The sequence below is a fragment of the Sinocyclocheilus anshuiensis genome, unplaced genomic scaffold, assembly GCF_001515605.1.
Source record: "Sinocyclocheilus anshuiensis isolate Anshui unplaced genomic scaffold, SAMN03320099.WGS_v1.1 scaffold308, whole genome shotgun sequence".
Classification (NCBI taxonomy): Eukaryota; Metazoa; Chordata; class Actinopteri; order Cypriniformes; family Cyprinidae; genus Sinocyclocheilus; species Sinocyclocheilus anshuiensis.
In genome coordinates, this window is record NW_015558619.1 from 1,394,729 (window position 1) to 1,417,719 (window position 22,991).

At 34.0% G+C, this 22,991-nt stretch overlaps 2 protein-coding genes across 3 annotated transcripts in view; both read left to right on the forward strand.

The window, feature by feature from the left end:
- Nucleotides 1–5,635, forward strand: part of asb14a (ankyrin repeat and SOCS box containing 14a) — an 11,634-nt gene extending 5,999 nt beyond the window's left edge. The window contains exons 7-10 of the mRNA XM_016476367.1: nt 752–923; nt 2,399–2,942; nt 3,016–3,169; nt 5,249–5,635. Coding sequence (XP_016331853.1) covers nt 752–923; nt 2,399–2,942; nt 3,016–3,169; nt 5,249–5,427 — 1,049 coding nt within the window. The 3' untranslated portion in view covers nt 5,428–5,635. The remainder of the gene's footprint in view (nt 1–751; nt 924–2,398; nt 2,943–3,015; nt 3,170–5,248) is intronic.
- Nucleotides 5,636–6,206: 571 nt separating this feature from the next.
- appl1 (adaptor protein, phosphotyrosine interaction, PH domain and leucine zipper containing 1) lies at nt 6,207–22,578 on the forward strand. Of its 2 annotated transcripts, none has more exons than XM_016476483.1 (22): nt 6,207–6,397; nt 6,932–7,030; nt 7,805–7,864; nt 7,977–8,048; nt 8,129–8,216; nt 10,853–10,894; nt 10,989–11,047; nt 12,311–12,457; nt 12,547–12,629; nt 14,050–14,208; nt 14,293–14,481; nt 15,719–15,761; nt 16,256–16,312; nt 16,436–16,527; nt 18,064–18,243; nt 18,372–18,424; nt 19,422–19,596; nt 19,840–19,876; nt 20,000–20,146; nt 21,077–21,127; nt 21,253–21,342; nt 21,833–22,578. In XM_016476483.1, exons 1-22 carry the CDS (start codon nt 6,344–6,346, stop codon nt 21,980–21,982), a joined length of 2,127 nt encoding a protein of 708 aa, XP_016331969.1. In that variant the 5' UTR covers nt 6,207–6,343; the 3' UTR covers nt 21,983–22,578. The 2 variants fall into 2 exon arrangements, with proteins under 2 accessions (XP_016331969.1, XP_016331970.1); XM_016476484.1 differs by having other exon boundaries at nt 18,375–18,424.
- Nucleotides 22,579–22,991: the final 413 nt, after the last annotated feature.

Below are 22,991 nucleotides of genomic sequence, written 5' to 3' on the forward strand. Positions count from 1 at the left end.
AGAGGCAACCACTGCATTTTAATCATGATCCAAACAAAGATGCTGCGTACATGCAACATGAGCAGTTTTTAATCTAAATTAAAATTTCAAAATTTGAAGCAAAAACAGAATGATTTGACTTCAGTTTTGTGAAGCTATACATAAAAATATCTGCATGAAACTGAAACTGAAACAGCAGACGAGCTGAACGAGACGCAGATTCACTCTCTGCCAGCAGGTGGCGCTTAAAGCGTTTCCTTGGTTTCCGCTGTAAACAAAGCAGCGCTGCACTTATGAACTTTAATATGCTTTATACAGAGACAAGATGAAAAGAAAAAATACCATCTAAACTTTTCTAAAGACAGTAAGTTCCCCTCAGACATGCATTCATATAAACTCCTACACCTAAATGAATCGCGATTTGTTTAGCATCTCAACCGATTTGAATCGTCACATATTTTAATCGATTTTCAACCGGCTCGCGGTTAATCGTTACATCCTTATTAAGAATAGCTCAAACAGAGAAAGTAATAAAAATGGCGAAAACACAACAAAATTACTAAAACTTAAAAATTGAAATGAAAAAATATAAAAATAAACTAATTCAAAATATTAATAAAACTGTAAATATCACATGAAATCTTGTAATTATCTAATATTTTGTGGGTTTTTTTCTATTGTCTTGGGCTTGTGGTTTGAAGTGACTTTAATGCAATGCATTTGAGAATAATTTCTGTTGGTGTGCTGTGAGTGTAAATAGTGTTGTGTTCAGGTGCTGATGTGGAGTCTCAGGCTCAGGATTGTGCAACAATACTGTTTGAGGCGTCTGCTTCAGGAAACCCTGACGTCATCTCCTTACTGCTGGAGTACGGCGCTGATGCCAACATCCCCAAACGCACGGGACACCTGCCCATCCACAGAGTGGCCCACCACGGACACGGGAAGTTAGTGCTACATACTGCATGACAATGAATGTGATGAAGCATGGTGAAGCCTTCGTATTGGGTTCTTTGCTAAACAAGCAGATTTAGTCCAGGCTTAAACTTTCTAAATAAACTAAAAGTGAAATGTTTTAAATATTTCAATTTGATGTATGTATTACCAGTGCATACTGTATGCTACTTTGCGTAAAGTTTGGAATAATTATGATTATTTAATGTTTCTGAAAAGGTGTATCAAAGCTGCATTCATCTGCATTTAAACATACAGTAAAACAGTAAAATTTTGTAATATTATTAAAAAATAAAATAACTGTTCTAATACATATTTTATATTTTTGTAAAGCAAAGCGGAATTTTTAGCATCATTACACCAATCTTCAGTGTCACATGAATGAACAGAACGTTTCAAAGAACAGCATTTATTTCGTAAAAGCATTATCACCAAATCATTCATAGGTGTTTTTGATAAAACTTGCATCATTACGGAAGTTAAATGTGACCCTAGACCACAAAACCAGTCATAAGGGTGAGTTTTTTATGAATAAATAAGCTTTCCATTGATATATGGTTTGTTAGGATTTGACAATATTTGGCTGATATACAACTATTTGAAAATCTGGAATCTGAGGGTGCAAAAAAAAAATCTAAATATTGAGAAAATTGACTTTAAAGTTGTCCAAATGAAGTTCTTAGCTTTAAGTTTTGATATATTTATGGTAGAACATTTACAAAATATCTTCATGGAACATGATCTTTACTTAATATCCTAATAATTTTTGGCATAAAAGAAAAATCTATAATTTTGACCCATACAATGTATTTTTGGCTATTGCTACAAATATACCCCAGCGACTTAAGACTGGTTTTGTGCTCCAGGGTCACAAATAATTCTAAACAAACTTCAAATGCATTATAATACTCATAGAAAATCTATTTATGACATTATTTTTGACAGCATCCTCATTTTACAGTAAGTGCCTAAAACTTTTAACAGTACTGTAGCTTTGCAGGTAGGTTTCTTGAAGGTTTCTATGAAGGTAGAATGACGTCAAAAAGATTTGCATACGCAGGGTAAGAGTTGTGGAAGTGTACATAAGACTGTAAGCGTAAATTAAATTTGCATGCGCAAGAAAAGCTTTGTAAAGGTGTAAATCGTGTTTCAAGCGCAAGAAAAAATTATTTGCAGCATTTTACTGTTATTCGTAAGTGTAACGCTTACAGTCTTATGTACACTTCCACAACTCTTACCCTGCGTGTGCAAATCTTTTTGACGTCATTCTACCTTCATAGTTTCTGACACACTACAGCAAAAGATAGAAATAACTGACTTAAAACCATTTTTTTTAACTGATGAAAAGAGCAGTGTTCAAATAATTTGGCCACCACTGCATTTACTGTATATTTCAGTTAATGTTTATTTTATTTCAAGTAATGAAATACCTTATGGTTTTATTGTTATAATTAACTTCTGTCCGCAGGGCTCTGGCTCTGCTGATTCCCGTGACATCGTGGGATGCAGTGGATGACAGTGGGATCAGTCCTCTTCACTCGGCGGCGGCGGGTGGACACACTCAGTGTCTGGAGATGCTGCTAAACGCTCATTACGACCCCAACTTCATGCTGCACCCATGGGTGCGTCGCAGCTATGACGACAAGCGTCAATCCGCGCTCTACTTCGCCGTCTCCAATGACGACGTCGCCTCCACCCAAGTGCTGCTGGAGGGCGGAGCGATGCCCAACCAGGACCCCGTCAAGTGCCTGCAGGTGGCGCTGCGGCTGGGAAACTACGAGCTGATCAACCTGCTGCTTCGCTACGGATCCAACGTCAATTACTACTGCAGAGTGAACACCACGCACTTCCCGTCGGCCTTACAGTACGCGCTGAAGGACGAGGTGGTGCTGCGGATGCTGTGTAACTACGGCTATGACGTGGAGCGATGCTTTGACTGTCCATATGGGGAGGGATCGCATGTCCCGCAGGGTTACGAGGGCTGGAGTGACACCGTCATTAAAGACACGCAGGTGAGTTTGCGTCTGACTTTGGCGTTCAATGTTTCTGGCGTGTGTCTTGAACGCTCTTTTCCTCTCGCTGTAGTTCTGTGAGGTCATCTCTGTCTCGTGGCTCAAGCATCTCTCGGGAAACATGGTCCACATCATGTTGGATTACGTCGATCATGTGACCTTTTGCTCCAAACTGAAGGCTGCGCTCATGGAGCAGAAACAGTGGCCTGAAATCTGCAAAATTCAAGGTTTGTTCAAAAATCTTTATTTGACCCTCTAACTCTAGCACTCTCTATTCTAATTCTATTTGACCTATTTGTTGACTTGACCCTCTCTATTTGTTTTCTAACTGCTTGTTTTCTTTTAAAAAAGGCCCCTAACACTAGCTTTCTCTATTCTTTTTCTATTCTATCTACTTGTTTTCTTTTTGTTATATGTATGTGTATTACGCGATATTGCGTAGCTTGTCAGTGAACTACGGCTCTGTGTAGTAAATGCCGCTCCATTTGAAAGCAGGTGATAGAGATTTACTACTAATCACAGAACCGGCTTTACTGACAAGATGCGATTATCAATTCGATTATTTGCACAGCCCTAGTTGCAAAATGATTCACTGTTTGGAAGTGCGAATTATTTTTATTTAGATCGGGACTTTGGAGCGTGGATTGCAAATCATTTGATTTAGTTTGGAATTTGGAGCTCTTATTGGAATCATTTGATTCAGTTCGGGACTTCGGAGTAGACTTGTGCCGGTTTTCGGTAATGCGATATATCACGGTAATGAATATGCACGATATTGTTATCGTGGGCTTTCTGTATTGCTTTATTGCATTTAAATGTTCAGTTATTTTTGTTATAAGAAAAATGTTATTAAACCTGTTATACTGTATTATGACAGCACTTTTTTAAAACTAAATTTCATTACCGTGATAATACCGTATACCGTGATAAAAGCATGAGCAATTAATCGCAACATGAAAATCTGATACCGGCATATCCCTACTTCGGAGCGTGGATTTCGAATCATTTGATTCAGATCGGGACTTCGGAGCGCGTATCGTAAATCATTTGATTCAGATCGGGACTTCGGAGCGCGTATCGCGAATCATTTGATTCAGATCGGGACTTCGGAGCACGTATCGTAAATCATTTGATTCAGATCGGGACTTTGGAGCACGTATCGTAAATCATTTGATTCAGATCGGAACTGCAAAGTGCGTATTGCGAATCATTTGATTTAGATCAGAACTTCAGAGCGGGTTCGGGAATTGAATACTTCTCGATCTGCGCTCCGAGTCCTGATCTGAAATAATGGTTAGTGAGTACAAATCATTTGATTCAGATCGGAACTTCAAAGCATGTATCATGAACAGTGTTGGGGGTAACGCATTACAAGTAACGCAAGTTACGTAATCAGATTACTTTTTTCAAGTAGCGTGTCTTTTTTTATTGCTGAAGTGTGTTGAAATTTCTTCTTCTGCATTCTACTGTACGGACGTAAATGTACTTTCCCTTCAGCCTGAGGCTTATTCATTTCACTTTTGGTGTGAAAAGGCTTTTATATTTGCCAAAAATAGAACTTTTTTATTTTAAAAACAAATAAGCAAGCCCTGTCCAGATTTAAAAAGTAACGCAAAAGTAACGTAACGCATTACTTTCCATAAAAAGTAACGAAGTAACGTAATTAGTTACTTATTTATGGAGTAACGCAGTATTGTAATGCATTACTTTTAAAAGTAACTTTCCCCAACACTGATCATGAATCGTTTGATTTATACCGGAACTTCTGACCGGGTTTGCGAATCATTTTGCAAATTGAATGATTGGTAATCCACACTCTGATTTCTGATCTGAAATGACGGTTTGCGAATTGTTTTTCAGATCGGGACTTCGGCACCTGTATCGCGAATCATTTGATTCAGAACAGTGTGGGTTCGCAAATCTTTTTTCAGAGGAGTGACAAAAACAACTCACTTCAATGTCTGACTTATTTATGTCCATAAGTTTTTTGTGAAATTTGGATGAAGTTATTAATCTGTGGTTTGAGCACTTCATATTTAAGGAGAGAACTATAGTTTCCAAAGTTGGACATCACTTGTTATGATTTTCAAGCGTGTAGAATTTAGTAGGGACACTATGACATGTTCCTACCAATATCAGCCACTACTAAATTGTCCCTAGCAATAATTTTGATCAAACAATGTCCCCATTGGTATGTCCAAAATCAAACCCACACCTTTGTGCAAAATATATGAACTCTGCTGTGTAATTGGTTTTTCTCTGCTCATGTCATGCTTTCGTTTTTGACTAGTTTTGTTTCTTCACAGAGAGCGTCCGCTGTCTGCAGCATCTCTGTCGGCTGAAGATCAGGGCTTGTTTGGGCCGGTTGCGTTTGAGAGCTCCAATCTTCATGAGCTTCCTTCCATTACCAGACCGACTGAAGCAATACATCATATACAAAGAATATGATCTCTACGCTCAGAAATGCCAAACGCAAAGCAAATAAACCAGAACACACACCTGTAGAAACACACAATTACAGCTCAACGCAAGTGTAATGGACACTCCATGACAGACGTCTTGTCCAGAATTATGTGCATATTCTTTAAATACAGTTAATATGAAATATGAAAAGAGTCTTAACGTTAACGAATATGTATAGAACTCAATAATTTGTTCAAATAAATAAATAAATATTTGTTTTAATAAAAATATAGCCATTAATGCATTTGGTCTTTTTGGAAGCATATCTGTGTAAAAAAAATATTTTTTATCTATATAGAAATAACATTTAGGAGGCTAAAGTTTTTATGCATTTATTTTGTAACAAATTAAAATAAATTAGAAATGATTTAAAAGGTTGCCTCATAAATTGTTATTTTGATAATATTTAACCTATATTAACAACTCATGATCAACACTATTTAATTTTTTCCCACACCTTTCCACACAAACATCTCATGTAATTTTTATAAGAGCCACACTTTTCCTTGTTATGTTTTGTTTTGTTTTATTTTTCCTTTATTGAAATACAACATTTGACAAATATTGAACAGCTATCAGCCTGCCATACTTCTGAATTTTTTTTTTAATTAATTTATAAATATTATAAAGTGTATGAGTGATTCGGAAAAAAAATAAAATTATGGATGAAATATTTCGCTAATATAATACTATTATTAACCATCAGAGAGCCACGAATGGCTTTTATTTCTTATAAACAAGCGTGGACGTCATCATAAAATCCACAGCGCCTCGGCCAATCAGCGGGAGGGAGGAGGCGGGACTTCCGCGTTTGTGGGCGGATCCGGGTGGGTGTTGATTTGTCAGGAATAAAGCGAAGATCAACTTCATAACATTGTGATTTTTGTTTCTGAATAATAATCTAAATAGCTCGTTGCGCTCGCAGTAAATCTGCAGTCATGCCGGGAATCGATACATTACCGCTAGAGGAAACTCTGGAGGACAGTCCGCAGGTAAATCAGCAGCATTTAGCTAGCAAGCTAACAGAAATAAATAAATAAACACTGATCATAATAAACATCTGCTTCTCACGCTGTTAAACACAGCGGATCATGAGTTTGTCCATGTTTCTATTCATCCTGATGGTTTGATCTGATTGATTCTGTCTTGGTTTTGAGCTCTTTAGCTTTTGATGGGTGGTGGTTTGGATTTGGCAATGATCAGTTATTGGAAAACTGATGTCAAAAATATAAAAGAAAACTACAGTAAGATGGTCTAAACATTGCTTTACATTTTGCCTTACACGATCAATGTTGTAATTAGAGATCAGATTGAAACTCATCAAGATGTATTCACATTTGATTCTGAGTCACTCTGGTGTGAAAACAGTTTTAGTGTCACACTGAGTCTGAAATCTCACAATTGAGCTTCAAGAATAAAGTCTGAGGCCTTGTTTTACACGCATCCACCATTTGTTAATAAACAACACATTTTATGATGGTAATAACATATTGAAGTCATGTCTGAACAGTGCTGGTGTGTTTCAGACTCGCTCTCTGCTCGGTGTGTTTGAGGAAGACACTGCAGCCGTATCCAGTTATTTCAGTCAGCTCTTCAAAGCCATGCAGAGAATCTACGACGCCCAGGTGAGAACATGGTATATGATATATGCTCGGTAATCACATTATAATAGTGACTGTAACTTAAGATCTTGTCATGATCACATTGCATACCAAATCCAAAAGATCATATTGTGGATAAGGAAAACTAAACCCATTTTTAGGGCCATTATAATAATAATAATTAGTAATAATAATATATTATTGTAGTTATTGTTAATAATATTTAAAAGAATAATACATATTTATTATATGAGATAACATATATTATTACTATAAATTATTATTAATAACTAAAATATAAATAATAATAAATATTCATGTTACGAGCTATAATAATTCTATTGTATTTATATTCATATTAAATTATTATAATTGTCAATAATAATAACAATATTAATAATAATGTAATTAAAATAATAAATATTCATTATATGAGATACAATAATACTATTGTATATTATTGATATCATTATAAAATTATTATCAATGCTAATATCAGTACATTAATAAGAATAATACATATTCATTATATTATACGAGATGTAATACTATTATACATTATTGATATTTTAAAAATTGTCATTATTAATGATTTTGTATAAAATAAAATCATATTATTATTAATAATAAATACAAATAATTAGTAAACAAAAACGAATATTCATAATATTAAATAATGAACAAATATTATTAATAATAACAATATTATTATTATTATTTTTCATGCATAATATAATTTTTTTTATGACTTTGGGGTAAAAATTATTTGTATTATTGTTTGTGTGCTTCTCTTTTCAGAATGAACTGAGTGCTGCCACACATCTGACGTCTAAATTACTGAAAGACTACGAGAAACAGGTGATTTCTGCCTTTTGATCATTTTATTCATAGTATCTCAGCTTTCTTAAGTTCTCTTTGTGTATATGTAGTGATATAGTTGAATGGTATGACATCTGTCTCTGTTGTGCAGCGTTTTCCTCTGGGAGGTGATGATGAGGTCATGAGCTCCACTTTGCAGCAGTTTGCTAAAGTCATTGACGAGGTCAGAACATCATCAGTCACTAATGAAGGTCCTGTGGGAGTGTGTGTGTGTGTGTGAGGTTTCACTGTGTTTTCTTTCAGCTCAGCTCGTGTCACGCCATTCTCTCCACTCAGCTCGCAGACGCCATGATGTTCCCCATCACACAGTTTCAGGAGAGAGACCTGAGAGGTAGGAGACAGCAGTGCATTGTGGGCTAGAGCGTTCTAGAATCTAAGAATTATTTTTTCCAATTTCATTTCAAATTTTTTGTATTATTTTTTTTTAATGTCTATATTAGGGCTGTCGCGATTCGTCGATTTTATTCGACTGTTCGATTTTTAAAAATCCTCGACTTCATTTTGCTTGCGTCGACTAACCGGCAAAATACCGGAAGTGGCGCATTTCACGGACGAGAATCCATAAAACACATTAGTAGACTGTTTTCCAAGGCTGCATGATATATTAATTAATATATATTAAAAATCATAATTAAGCATAATTGTGAATTCACAAACGCTACGATTTAATTAAATAATTATATGCGATGCAGTTCTAATACAGTATATGCGCTTTAATTATTTACATGCGTGTAGGTTACGTACGTGCGTCTCACAGCGGCTCCGTTCACAGTAGTTCCACAGGAACTGTTATCATTTACATGTGTGGAGCAAGGTTATTTTCGTAAACGAAAACTAAAACTAAGACTAAAACGATTGATGAAAAAACAATTTCGTAAACTGAAATAAAATAAAAACATCGAAATAATTGAAAAACTAAAACGAAACTAAACTAACAACAGTTATTGAAAAACGAACTGAAATAAAATAATAATTATCAAAAATAAATAATCGTTTTCGTAATCATTACATTCTCACCCCTTAGCGGAAAAATATACGAGCTGTGTGGAGGTTTAGGGAAATAGCCTACCTGTAGTGGCGCATCACGCACATGGGGTTATCTGACAGAGACGCAAAGCAGTTTAAAGCCTGCACGGGTCCTGTTTGGTAAACGTGCACCAGCAGTAGGCTACTTAACAGAACACCCGACCCATTATCTGACAGCAGCACTAATTTAATTCTGTACCAGACGAGAACCGTTTGACAAAGACTGCGAGTCATGACCCGAACCGCACTCGCATTAAATCTATTACATCAGGTAAGCAAGATTATTTATTTTATCATGTAACACAAGCAATCAAACCAACATTAGTCATTCTAAGTTGGTGCTTTGAAGAAAAACAGAAATGCAGTGCAACATGATAATTAACAGAAAAAAAAGATGAGAACGCGCGTCCTTTCTGTAAACAATACAAAACTTTAGCCAAGCATCTTGTGATCACTCTGCCAGGCTTTTGAACAAATGTGCATTGGCTAAATCACTTCATACACACGCTTATAATTTCATAAATGAAAAGAACATTGAAATACAAGCCTTTACTGTTAAATGGCTATTGTTCACTTACATCTATTTTTATTACCACAAACATTTTTTATTATAATTATAGGAAGCATCTCCAATTAATTTATTTTATAAAAAAAAAATAAAAAAAATAAAAAAATAATTAAAAATTAAATATTTTCTTTTTTTTTTTTTTCAGAAATACTGCACATTTACATTTTTCTCCTAAATAAATTCTGGTAAATAACATTTCTGGTAAATACTCCTTTAAAAAGTGTTTTGTTTTTTGATTATAATTTTAATATTAGTAGACTATAACACGTGGATATGTTGTCATTCTTACACTATAATACTGAACTTTGATTTCAGTGATTTGGACTATGAGATTTGGACTTGCTTCTTGCGTTTATGTTGCACTTTACTTTTGCTTTAAAAAAAGGATTTCATAGAAATTTGGATTTAATTTGGTTTAATAAAATATAGTTTAATAAAATATTCTTAAGTGAAATGGTTGATTTTTTGTGTGGGAAATTAATCGTTTAGATTAATCGATAAATTAGTCGATAGATTAATCGAAATAAAAATAATCGCTAGTGGCAGCCCTAGTCTATATAGTTTTATTAACTCAGTTTTAGTTATTTTAGTGTATTTTAGTATAACAATTTTTTTATATATTTTTTAAAATTATTTTAGTCTAAGTAATTTACCTATATATTGATGTTTCATGCCCATTTAGTAATTTATTTCTCAAGCAGCTGTGTAATACAGTGAAATTTTGGAATTACAGAGATACTATTATAGTTTTTATTAATATTTAGAATCACTATTTATTTATATATTTTCTATTTTAATTTTACTCAAAGTTTTATTAATTTTATTGTTTTATTGGCCGTTTTTATATGTCTATATACTTTTATTAAGTTTTAGTTATTTTAGTACATCAAGTTAAAAAGTGTCACCTTCACAACCGGCTGATGTTTTAAATATAAATTTTATTATACTTATATAATTTGTATTTTTTATTTTTATTTTCCATTTTTATTTTAATATTAAAGATTTAGTTGTTGTTGTTTTTTGGTCTTTTTGTAGTAGTTTTTTTTTTTTGAAAGTGTCTATATAGTTTTAATTTTAATTTCAGTTGTAGTTTTAGTTATTTTAGTATATCAAGTTAAACTAAATAAAATGAGCAATGTTGTCTTGGCAACTAGCTGATTTTTTTAATAATATATTTTGATACTTTACTATATACTTTTACACTTTGTACTTTTTTATTTCAGTTAATGTTTATTTTATTTCAAGCAAGGAAACTGATTATTTAGGAGTTTTGGATTTATTTTAGTTGAACTATAATAACCCCAGTGTAATAATCTGACTGACTGTGCATTATCTCTTACATAACACATTTATTTTCCTCTAATTGTCTCTAGAAATTGTCATCCTGAAGGAAGTGTTTCAGATTGCAAGTGATGGTAAGCACTTTATTTTTTTCTACATAATTGCTGCATCATATGATAATGTAACCATTACTTTTTGCTTCATTATGTGCAACATATTTGATTTCAGATCACGACACAGCCGTCAACCGATACAGTCGTCTGTCTAAACGAAAGGAGAATGAGAAGGTGTGGCGTTTTGAGAATTCACAGTGTTTTATGATTGACAGCAGCTTGGTTTGCAGTCTTCATACTGACACAGAAGAGTGTAATGTGTGTGTGTGTGTGTGTGTTTTAATGTGCTCATTTAATAACACACACACTGAGAGTTGGCCAGACCGCCGATAGATGAGCATCTGCTCCTCTGTGTCCTTGTCTAGGACAAAAAAGAAAAGAAAATATAAGACAAATATCTCACTATTCAGTGGATAAAAGTCAAGATAAAGTGAAAAAACTTTTCGTACTTTCTTAATGCACATTTTGATCCTATTGTGAACGATTCATCAGTGCATGTTATTCCAAATCATATTCTTACATCAAATTTGCTCCAGTTTATTTTAGTGTCATTGACATACTACTGTATTTTTGTTAATATTTTGAATTAGATTTTATTTTTATGTTTCTGCTTTTGTTAATTTTGGGCTAACATTTTAGTAATTTTGTTGTATTAAATTTTTTTATTGTATAGTTTTAATGAATTTTTATTTCAGTTAGTTATTTTAGTACATCAGGTTATCAAACTAAATGAAAAATGTTGAATGGGAAACTAGCTGATATATATATATATATATATATATATATATAAAATATAAAAGATGATGATTGTTTGCTCAGATGACAGCAAACAAAGGATGATCAACTATTATTTTTATTATTAATTATTATTATTATTATTATTATTGTGACCGAAACAAACAACTAATATATACATAGTTTTAGTAATTAAAAAATTATTTTTATGTATAGTTTTTATTCATTTTTATTTTAGTTTTAGTTATTTTAATACATCATATATTATAATTTTTATTTTTTTCCAGTTAACATTTATTTTATTTCTAACAACAATAATGTTTTTATGGTTTTATTTTTTTTTTATATAGTTTTAATAACCCTGATCTGCTCATACTTTAATTAATTATTTAACAAATATTTAATACATTTTTCACTGATGCCACCAAGGACTTTTATTTTTGAACCACACCGGAAAAAAATTGGTGTAGAAACAATTTTTGCTCAGAAATTGCTAGAAATTTCACAAACAACAAAGAAAAAAACAAGTAACATTGAACTGAACTATTTCAAAAGACTGAAATAGTATTTTCTTGTAAAGCGTACAATAATCTTTGCTTTATTCAGTGTATAGAGAGACTTTTCGCCATCCCAAAAATCCCAAATTGTTAATATCATGTCCTGCCCTACATTTAACTGCTGTCATGCATGCGTTCACTGCAGGTGAAGAATGAAGTGATGGAGGACGTCTACACTTCCAGGAAAAAACAGCACGAGACCATAATGCACTACTTCGCATCGCTCAACATGCTGCAGTACAAGAAGAAGATCGCGCTGCTGGAGCCGCTGCTGGGATACATGCAGGCGCAGGTGTTCATACAGCTGTCAGACATGAACTGTAATAACCACATCTGATAATAGAGTCCTTTTATAATTCATTATTGTTTGCTTTTCATCAGATCAGTTTTTTCAAACTGGGATCAGAGAATCTGACGCAGCAGTGGGAGGAGTTTCTCACCAACATCGGAACCAGCGTGCAGAAGTGAGTTTCAACCAATGCTGGTATTGTTCACTGTTAAAAATTATTAACTGATGTAAAGATTTGTATTAGATGAGAATTTAACTTAAAAAAAAATCAGAAATGTTGCAACTGAGGTACTAAAACTATTAAAACTAAAACAGAAAAATATACTGTATAAATTATATTTATTATATAGCAGAATAATAAATAAAATATAAATATTATTATAAATGTATATATTATTTATAAATATAAATAATAACAAATATAAAAAAATGACAGGACATAAAATGACTAAAACAAACTAAAATTAAAGTGAAAAGTGCAAATATAAAAACTTAATATATAAATAATGCTATTTCACCATAAACAGGTCGAATGGATCTGGCATAATACATCACAACACGTTTATAGAACTTTATCCTTTTATGGCATGTTAGTTGTGTTATAAGTATTGATTTAAGTATTTTTTTAATAGGGAATCGCATATCAGTATCGGCCTGATTAGTTTGGTTAATTATCAGCAACATATTACAATATTGTAAACAGATGATATCAGAGCTTATTTTTCTAATTCAAACTGTATTGCTTAGGATAAGTAATGAACAATTAACTATTTATATATTTTTATACCTGATTTCAATGTTAACAGTGGAAAAGGGCAAAACAGTACAGATTTATGTTGTATCTGTTATGTCATCATATCAGTTGCATTACATAGAGCTAATTATGATAATGATCCCTATCTGCCAAAATAATTTTAGTATGTACAGTACCGTTCAAAAGTTTCAGGTCAGTATAATTTTTTTTTTATAAGAAATTAATACTTTTATTCAACAAGGGTGCATTATATTGACCAAAAGTGACAGTAAAGACATTTATAATATTACAAATGATTTCTATTTCAAATAAATGTTTAAAGTTTTTCTTGAGCAGCATATTAGAATGATTTCTGAAGGATCATGTGACGCTGAAGACTGGAGTAATGATGCTGAAAATACAGCTTTGATCACAGCGATCAATTACATTTTACAATATATTCACATAGAAAACAGCTATTTTAAATTGTAATATTTCATAATATTACTGTTTTTGGTCAAATAAATGCAGCCTTGGTGAGCAGAAGACACTTCTTTCGAAAACACCGAAAACCAAAATTTTAAACAGTAGTGCATCTTATATTTTATACAGTTTGTACAGTATTGCACACTATCTTTCCTGTTAATGTTTAACTTTCTTTTTTGAGTGTTCCTGTCAATCAAATATTATTTGCATGTTATTTGCATAAAAGCACATTTCAGTTGTTAATTTAACAAGAAAGTGCAATAAATAAATGTAGTTTGTTTGCATGTGTTCTTTTGCAAATGAGAAAACTAGTTAATGGATTACTTCAAAATGTCACTATTTTGTGAGTCTGAGTTTCTTCACTCTGTGCTTGTAGTGTTCGCAGGGAAATGGACAGCAATGCTGAAGCGACGGAGCAGACGATTCAAGACCTAAAAACAGCTAGTGACCCGCTCTACATGCCTGACCCGGACCCCAACAAGATCCCGGTGAACCGCAACCTGACCCGCAAAGCTGGCTACCTCAACACTCGCTAGTACGACAGCCACCGAGTCAACATTTATATACTGTACAGTACAGTCGCCTGCATTTCTAATCATCTCATGCTTCTCCCCGCCAGCAAAACGGGTCTGGTGTCGTCTACCTGGGAGCGTCAGTATTTCTTCACGCAGGGAGGAAACCTCATGAGCCAGTTGCGTGGAGACGTGGCCGGAGGTCTCGTTATGGACATCGACAACTGCTCCGTCATGGCGGTGGACTGTGATGACCGGCGCTTCTGCTTTCAGATCACAGTGTTTGATGGCAAGAAGTAAGATTTTCAGCGCACAAATCTGTCTTGTACCGATCTTACTATTGCATATACATAGAGTAGCGCGCGTTAGGTGTCATTTATAGACATCTCATTTCAGATAAACCAACCTAAGTGTGTAAAAAGTGGAAATGTGGTTGATTGCTTTACATGTCAATCCAAAAGTTTCTGTCTTTCCTCAATAGGCGGTTTTTGTTCAGAATTTGATTTCTACAGTAATTTAACTTCTGTTGTTACTGAAATGATGTTTGCCAGTTACTTTGAAAATTTGCTGAAAATGTCCTCAACCTAAGATCATCCAAGGTGTAGATGAGTTTGTTTCTTCATCAGATTTGGAGAAATGCAGCATTGCATCACTTGTTCACCAAAGGATCCTCTGCAGTGAATGGGTGCCGTCAGAATGAGAGTCCAAACAGCTGATAAAAACATCACAATAATCCACAAGTAATTCACACCACTCCAGTCCATCAGTTAACATCTTGAAATGTTAGAAAAAAGCTTAAACAAATCCATAATGACGTTTTTAACTTTAAACCATTACTTCCAGCTATAATATGAGTTCTCTATCCATAATATTGCTTCCTCCAGTGAAAAAGTGGTCTGGTCTGAATCAGGAGAGAAATCTGCACAGATCAAGCACCGTTTACAAGCCAAAACAGCTCTAAACAAATATGTGGCTGGATTTTGATGTGAGAGACAGCAAGCGTTATTATGGATTATGGACTCGTATTTTAGCCAGAAACAACAGTTTGAAGATAAAAAAATCTTAATTATGGACAGCTTTTGACTTCACAAGATGTTAACTGATGGACTGGAGTGGTGTGGATTATTGTGATGTTTTTATCAGCTGTTTGAACTCTGATTCTGACGGCACCCATTCACTGCAGAGGATCCATTGGTGAGCAAGTGATGCAATGCTACATTTCTCCAAATCTGATGAAGAAACAAACTCATCTACATCTTGGATGGCCTGAAGGTGAGGGTGGAAATCTAAAATCCCCAAAATGGTTTGGTTACTTTTCCTGTTCTTCTGGTATTAGTGTAGTAATGAGAAATGTAAACACTACAGTGCTAAAGTGCTGCCAGTGAATTCTCAAGTGCTGATCCAGTTTAAACTCGATTGAATATTTATCAGGCGAGTAAATGGCTGTCTTATCCTTTCTCAGTACATCTGCCAGTTATTGAGTCATTCTGAGTCACTGCTTTCAGTGAATGGCTGTTTCTCTGTGTACCGCAGGGCCGTCATATTACAGGCGGAGAGCAGGAAAGACTGTGAGGAGGTGAGGGGACTGTGTTTGAATGAATCTCATTCACTTGGAGATCCCTCTTTGAAAAACAAAGAACGTTTAACCACAAAATAAAAGAAATTATAATTATATTACTGTTCAAATGTCTGGGGTTAGAAAGATTGTTTTGAAAGAAATTACTACTTTTATTCAGCAAGGATGCATTAAATTGATCAAAAGTGGCAGTGAAGACATTTATAATGTTACAAAAGATTTCTATTTCAGATAAATGCTGTTGTTTTGAACTTTCTATTCATCAAAGAATCCTACAAAATGTGAGCTTACAAAAAATATAAAGCAGCACAACTGTTTTCAATATTGATAATAGTCATAAATGTTTCTTAAGCTCCAAATCAGCATATTAGAATGATTTCTGAAGGATCATGTGACACTGAAGACTGCAGTAATGATGCTGCAAACAAGCTTTTAATTGGCTTCAACAGATTCACCAATTAAAAATATTTGAAATGGTTTTTCTTTTGTTTTAGTGGATTGCAACAATAAACAACATCTCTAAGAGGATATACTTCAGTGAAAACCCAGAGGTGAGTGTGGACTTCAGATTTACTCTCACCGTCATACATGAAAACCTAAACCTCTGCAAATATAATAAAATAACTTTAATGCGATTTAGAGTCAGTCATTGTTAATGTTTCTTGTGTCGGCAGGAAATCGCAGCGAGAGTGAATCAGTCGGCTCTGGAGGCTGTAACACCTTCACCATCTTTCCAACAGCGGCACGAGAGTTTCAGACCGAGCACGTGAGTGTCAGCACAACATCTCACTAATAGAAATACTTTACCATAAAATGAAATTAGCTGAAAATGTCCTCACCCTCAGATCATCCAAGATGTAGATGAGTTTGTTTCTTCATCAGATTTGGAGAAATGTAGCATTGCATCACTGTCTCAGCAATGGATCCTCTGCAGTGAATGGGTGCCGTCAGAATGAGAGTCCAAACAGCTGATAAAAACATCACAATAATCCACACCACTCCAGTTCATCAGTTAACATCTTGAGATGTTAGAAAAAAGCTGAAACAAATCCATCAAGACGTTCTTAAAGCTGCAGTCCATAACTTTTTTTTGTTCAAAATTTACAAAATTAATATAATAAGTGAATAATAATAATAAACTTCAAACGACTTCCTCCAGTGAAAAAGTAATCTCGTCTGAATCATGAGAGAGATCTGCACAGATCAAACACTGTTTACAAGCCAAAACAACTCTAAACAAATATGTGGCTGGATTTTGATGTGAGAGACCAAAGTAGATGGACTTTTTCACTGAAGGAAGCATTATTATGGATTATGGACTAATATTTTGTCCTGAAATGATGGTCTGAAGTTAAAATTATCTTGATGGGTTCAATTTTTACTAGGGGTTGCACCGACTAGTCGACTTCAGTGCTCTGCCATGACGCTTTAAGCTTGATGTCGACTAGTCGCTGGTCCTATAGAGGGTGCAACAGGATAAGAAATCTTTGAAGGACTTCCTGAACGGGAGAATGCGCGTTTTAAACAGCGTATTGTACAGGTAAGTTAATCACTGTTTTAAGCTAATGCGCTGCTGCACTGTAACACACACACATAGGCTTCAGACAGTAGCTCGTACATCTCGCGCAGATCGCGCGGACACAGAATCATTCAGCGTGGAAATGTATTGTCAACACTGTTCTGTGATTTCTCAATAAAATAGCTTAGAAACTGAAAAGTTCAAGCATATATTTCTTAATAACTAAATCCCACCGCTTCACTACTAGTAGAGAGACGCTGCCAGGTAGAATTAATTCAGACACGCAATCGCTCTCACTAATGCATTCATATGAATGTAATCTTTACTGTGCTACTTTATCTGTATCTGATTTAGAACGAGCAGAAATCTGTGAGAAATATAACGACCCAAAGACAAAAGAAGTGATAAAAAAGCTGTTACAGGAGCAACAGCCATGTGGGCAGCGCTGTGTCATATGCCATAGCTGTGCACAAGGTGTTTGAGTCTCAGCTCCAGAATTATTTGTTCATTAATGACTTCATCAGCGACTAGTCGACTTCAACTCGACTTTCATCACATAATAGTCATAATAGTTTTTACAAACATGCAGCTTTTGTCTTCTCAAGACATTAACTGATGGACTGGAGGGCTGTGGATTATTGTGATGTTTTTATCAGCTGTTTGGACTCTCATTCTGACGGCACCCATTCACTGCAGAGGATCCATTCCCTTATCAGAGAGATGTGTTTGTAAATTATTCCATGTTTTCAGTCTGAATGCATTGGGTTTTTTTTGCCCCTGAAGGCAAGGTCGACCCAAAACGGGCCGTTCAGGCAGTCAGTGCTCTGCGGGTTCCGAGTCTCCGGCGCTGTCGTCTCTGTCTCTGGATTCGCTGGTGGCTCCGGACACGCCCATTCAGTTTGACATCATCTCACCCGTCAGCGAGGAGCACACGAGTCAGGCTAAGAGCGGCGCTCAGGGCAGGTCTGTATTTGTATCTCTGCCTTATGTTTATGAATGCTTCAAAATGATTATAAAAAGAGGACAATTTACTGTTGATTGTTATTAGGGGATTATTAAGCACTTGTTTGTGTTTTTCTCTTTGCTGAAAAAAGGACCAACCCGTTTGGGGAATCTGGAGGGTCAAAATCTGAAGAAGGTGAAGGTACATTGATAAAAGAATATGTATACACTACTGTTTAAAAGTTTGGGGTCAGTAGGATTTTGTTTTGAAATAAATGATTACTTTTATTCATTAAGGATCAAAAGTGACCATAAAGACATTTATAATGTTACAAAAGATTTCTATGTCAAATTAATGCTGTGCTTTTAAACTTTCTGTTCATCAAAGGATTTCAAACAAAACAAAATTTATTATGGTTTCCACAAAAATATGAAGCTGTTTTCAACATTTATAATAATGAGAAATGTTTCTTGAGCAACAAATCAGCATATTAGAATGATTTCTGAAGGATCATGTGACACTGAAGACTGGAGTAATGATGCTGAAAATTCAGATTTGATCACAGGAATAAATTACATTTTACAATATATTCACATAGAAAACACTTATTTTAAATTGTAATAATATTTTACAATGTTGCAGTTTTTGCTGTATTTTTAATCAAATAAATGCAGCCTTGGTGAGCAGAAGAGACTTCGTTTAAAAGGATTAAAAAAGATCAAAAGGCCAGAATAAGGAATATATATATATATATATATATGTGTGTGTGTGTGTGTGTGTAAAATTAGAATATGAGTTTAAAAAAAATATTAAAATTGTTAATATTTAATTGTTCTTTAATGGCAGAATTTAAATTTATGTTTGTGCTATTCCTGAAATGCAAATGCAATTTGCAATGTATTTAATTTACATAATGTCATGTATTTTCTGATGAAATGGAATATTCTGGGACATAACGTAGGCCAGGACTTGATTTATATTCATCTGATTTAATGAATCATAATCATATTAAATTGTGATTATGATTTTTTTATCTGGTCACATTAGCAGAAAAGCAGAGAACGTTATTGCATTCTGATGCAAGATTATAAAATCTGTTTTTGATATGTGTGCACATGACTTTTATTAAGAGAATACATTTATTAATTTTGATTTCATGTTGGTGTGAAGTCAGACCGAGTCTCTCGTGTCGTTTCAGACTCGATTCTGCACCAGCTTTTCATCGTTCGGTTCCTGGGCTCCATGGAGGTGAAGGCCACAGAGAGCGCAGACGTCATCTATGAGACCATGAGGCAGATCCTGGTAGCCCGAGCCATTCACAACATCTTCAGGATGACCGAGTCTCATCTGCTCGTCACGTGTGAATGCCTCAAGTGAGTTTCGGCGTTTGTTTGAACTGATCCTGTCTCAATCCAAGTCATTAAATGTGTCGAGCATCACTTTGGGGTCGTGATTTGAACAAACCCCAAACCAAAATATTGAACCCATATTGTGGCAGTGAGTTTTGCACAGACTCACGAGAATGTGAAAATCATGTGTTTTTAAAGATTTTGGTTTAGGTTTACATTATACCGTAGTTTTATGTCTCTTAAAATGTTCTGTTTGTTTATTTGTAGGCTTATTGACCCACAGACACAAGTCACAAGACTACGGGTAGGTCCTTAACCGATTATTTAACAGTTTTGTGATTTATATTTACTTTTTCAGACTCATATTGGATGTTCAGACTGAATCCAGTGCTGTTTTGAAGGCAGTATTTGTTGTGTCGTCCCTCAGTTTCCTCTCTCCAGTGTGGTGCTGTGTGCGTCACATCAGGAGAACAAGCGCTTGTTTGGTTTTGTGCTGAAGACGGCAGGAGGACAAGAGGACGGACGACCCGTTACAGTCTGCTACGTCTTTGAGTCAAACAATGATGGAGAGAAGGTACAAATGTGACCCTGGACCACAAAACCAATCATAAGGGTCAATTTTTCGAAATTGAGATTTATACATCATCTGAAAGCTGAATAAATAAGCTTTCCATTGATGTATGGTTTGTTAGGATAGGACAATATTTGGCCGAGATACAACTATTTGAAAATCTGGAATCTGAGGGTGCAAAAAAATCTGAATATTGAGAAAATCGCCTTTAAAGTTGTCCAAATGAAGTCCTTAGCCATGCATATTACTAATCAAAAATTAAGTTTTGCTATATTTACAGTTGGACATTTACAAAATATCTTCATGGAACATGATCTTTACTTAATGTCCTAATGATTTTTGGCATAAAAGAAAAATCATAATTGATTTATTTACATTACATATATAATTATAAATTCTTATATTAATAATTTTATATTATATTATTATAAAATATTACTATAATATATACTTATAATATTATATTAATATATTACATTATACTATATAGTGTACATAAACATTTTAGTATACTTAAAAATATATAATTTATTCTTACATTAATAATTTAATGTTATATAATATTACTATAATAATATATATTTATATTACTATATAATGTATAATATTAATATATATTAAGCTATAATTTACACTCACACACCCATATTATTGTTATTATATAAATAAATATTGTCATATATTATTATAATGAGTTATGCTATAATTTATTTACTTTTTTTTTATTTGTAGTCTATATAAATATATATTTAAAAATCATTAGATTGTAATTATAACAAAATATTATATGATCTATTTTATTTTATTAATTAATTAATTTTTATAAACCTTTTATTTTATACTTTAATAAGGACATGTGGACATACACCTGATTTAAAAAAAATATGGATATTTTAGAGATTGTTTTAAGCTCATCTTGCTCTTGAATATTAGATCTGTGACAGTGTAGGACTGGCGAAGCAGATCGCCCTCCACTCTGAGATGGTGAGAAAACTCTTCATTTATTTGATTTCAAATGACTCGATCTGTGCAGAAATGCCAAGTCAAATAAAATTGATAAAACCGATGATATGCACGAAGATGCATGTTTTTTTTACATTTCCTGACAGGACCGCAACGCCACACAGAAACAGAGAGAGCTGGACAAAGCCAAGGAGACACAACAGGAAGAACTTCATAAACAAAAACAGATAGAGAAGGTAAGGTAAACATTTGGGATCTGTACGATTTTGTTGTTTTGAATGTTTCGGGCTGCATTTATGTGATTAAAAAATACGGTAAAAACAGTAATATTGTGAAATAATTGTACAATTTAAATTAACTGTTTTCTATGTGAATATATTGTAAAATGTCATTTATTCCTGTGATGCAAAGCTGAATTTTCAGCATCATTACTCCAGTCTTCAGTGTCACATGACCCTTCAGAAATCATTCTAATATGCTGATTTGCTGCTCAGGAAACATTTCTGATTACTATCAATGAACATTTTTGTGGAAACTGTGATATGTATTTTTTCAGGATTCTTTGATGAATAGAACGTTCAGAAGAACAGCATTTATTTGAAATAGAAATATTTTGTAACATTATAAATGTATTTACTGTCACTTTAGGTTAATTTAATGCATCCTTGCTGAATAAAAGTATTAATTTCTTTAAAAAAACAAAAACTGTGTTCTCCAAACTTACAGGACCTTGAAGAACAAAGCCGTTTGATAGCCGCGTCGAGTCGACCCGGCCAACCAGCTGCTGATGGACAGATCTTAGTCCTTAGCAACAGCCAATCAGAGGACAGCGACGCAGGAGAGGAGGGGCAGAAAAAGGGCGAATCAGAGGCCTGATAGAAACCGTTCTGTGCTTGGGTTCCACGAATATCACTTCCTGTTCTTCAAGGGTTCTCCAGAGTGGCCTGCAGAAACAATGATGTCATATTGTGACTGCAAAATATGATAAAAAAAGAATTCATGCGGACACTTTGGGGAAAACCCCTCAAAAGTTGTTATTTGTAGGAATCCTGTATTTTTTACCATATCCGTTATTGAACTGCATTTGCTTTTAGAGGGTTTTATAAATGTATGCGTGTAAATGAATCCACTACCGTGATGAACTAAACCTGAGGAGATGCAAGGCGACATTTATTGCTTTATTTCGATGAAGTTGCACGTGTGAATAATAACTGATTTAATACTGTATGTTGGGCTTCGTTTTCTGTTAAGGCTGCATGTGTTTTCGGTCATATCACATCACCGGTGACAATTCAGAGTGAATTTCACAAAATGTGTCAAGAACGTGATTTATTATGGTAATTAAAATAATACTAAATATCTTAATTTTCCTAAAACAGACATTTTCTTTATGCAAATTAATTCTTTCTAAAATATGAGCTGTTCTTGATTATTTCTGTGCGGTTCATCCTACTGCATTTCAAAATTATTTCATGAGGTTATATTTTCTTTGTAATTAATACAGTTCTGATTTTTTTGTCTATAGGCTGTTTCACTTTTTTTTAAATCTACAAACACACATCTGTTTGATTTATTTTACAGACAGTTTTGTAATCACTCAGTGTTTCTATCTCAACGCTAACAAAAAACTTTTTTTTTTTTTTTTTTTAAATCATGTGATCCAATGCCTTTAAACTTGGGATATACTTTAATTTTTGTTATTCTTTGGTATTAGATGTTTGGAGCCTGCATTGCACAAAATGGCCCAATGTATTGAAATGCTTCAGCTTGTGGATAAAAGAAACAGGTGATGGAATTGCAAACTGAAATATTCTTTTTTGCTTTTCTCCAAAAATCTGACACGGTGGAAGTTTTTTTGAGAATTAAATACGGTCTCAATAATTGA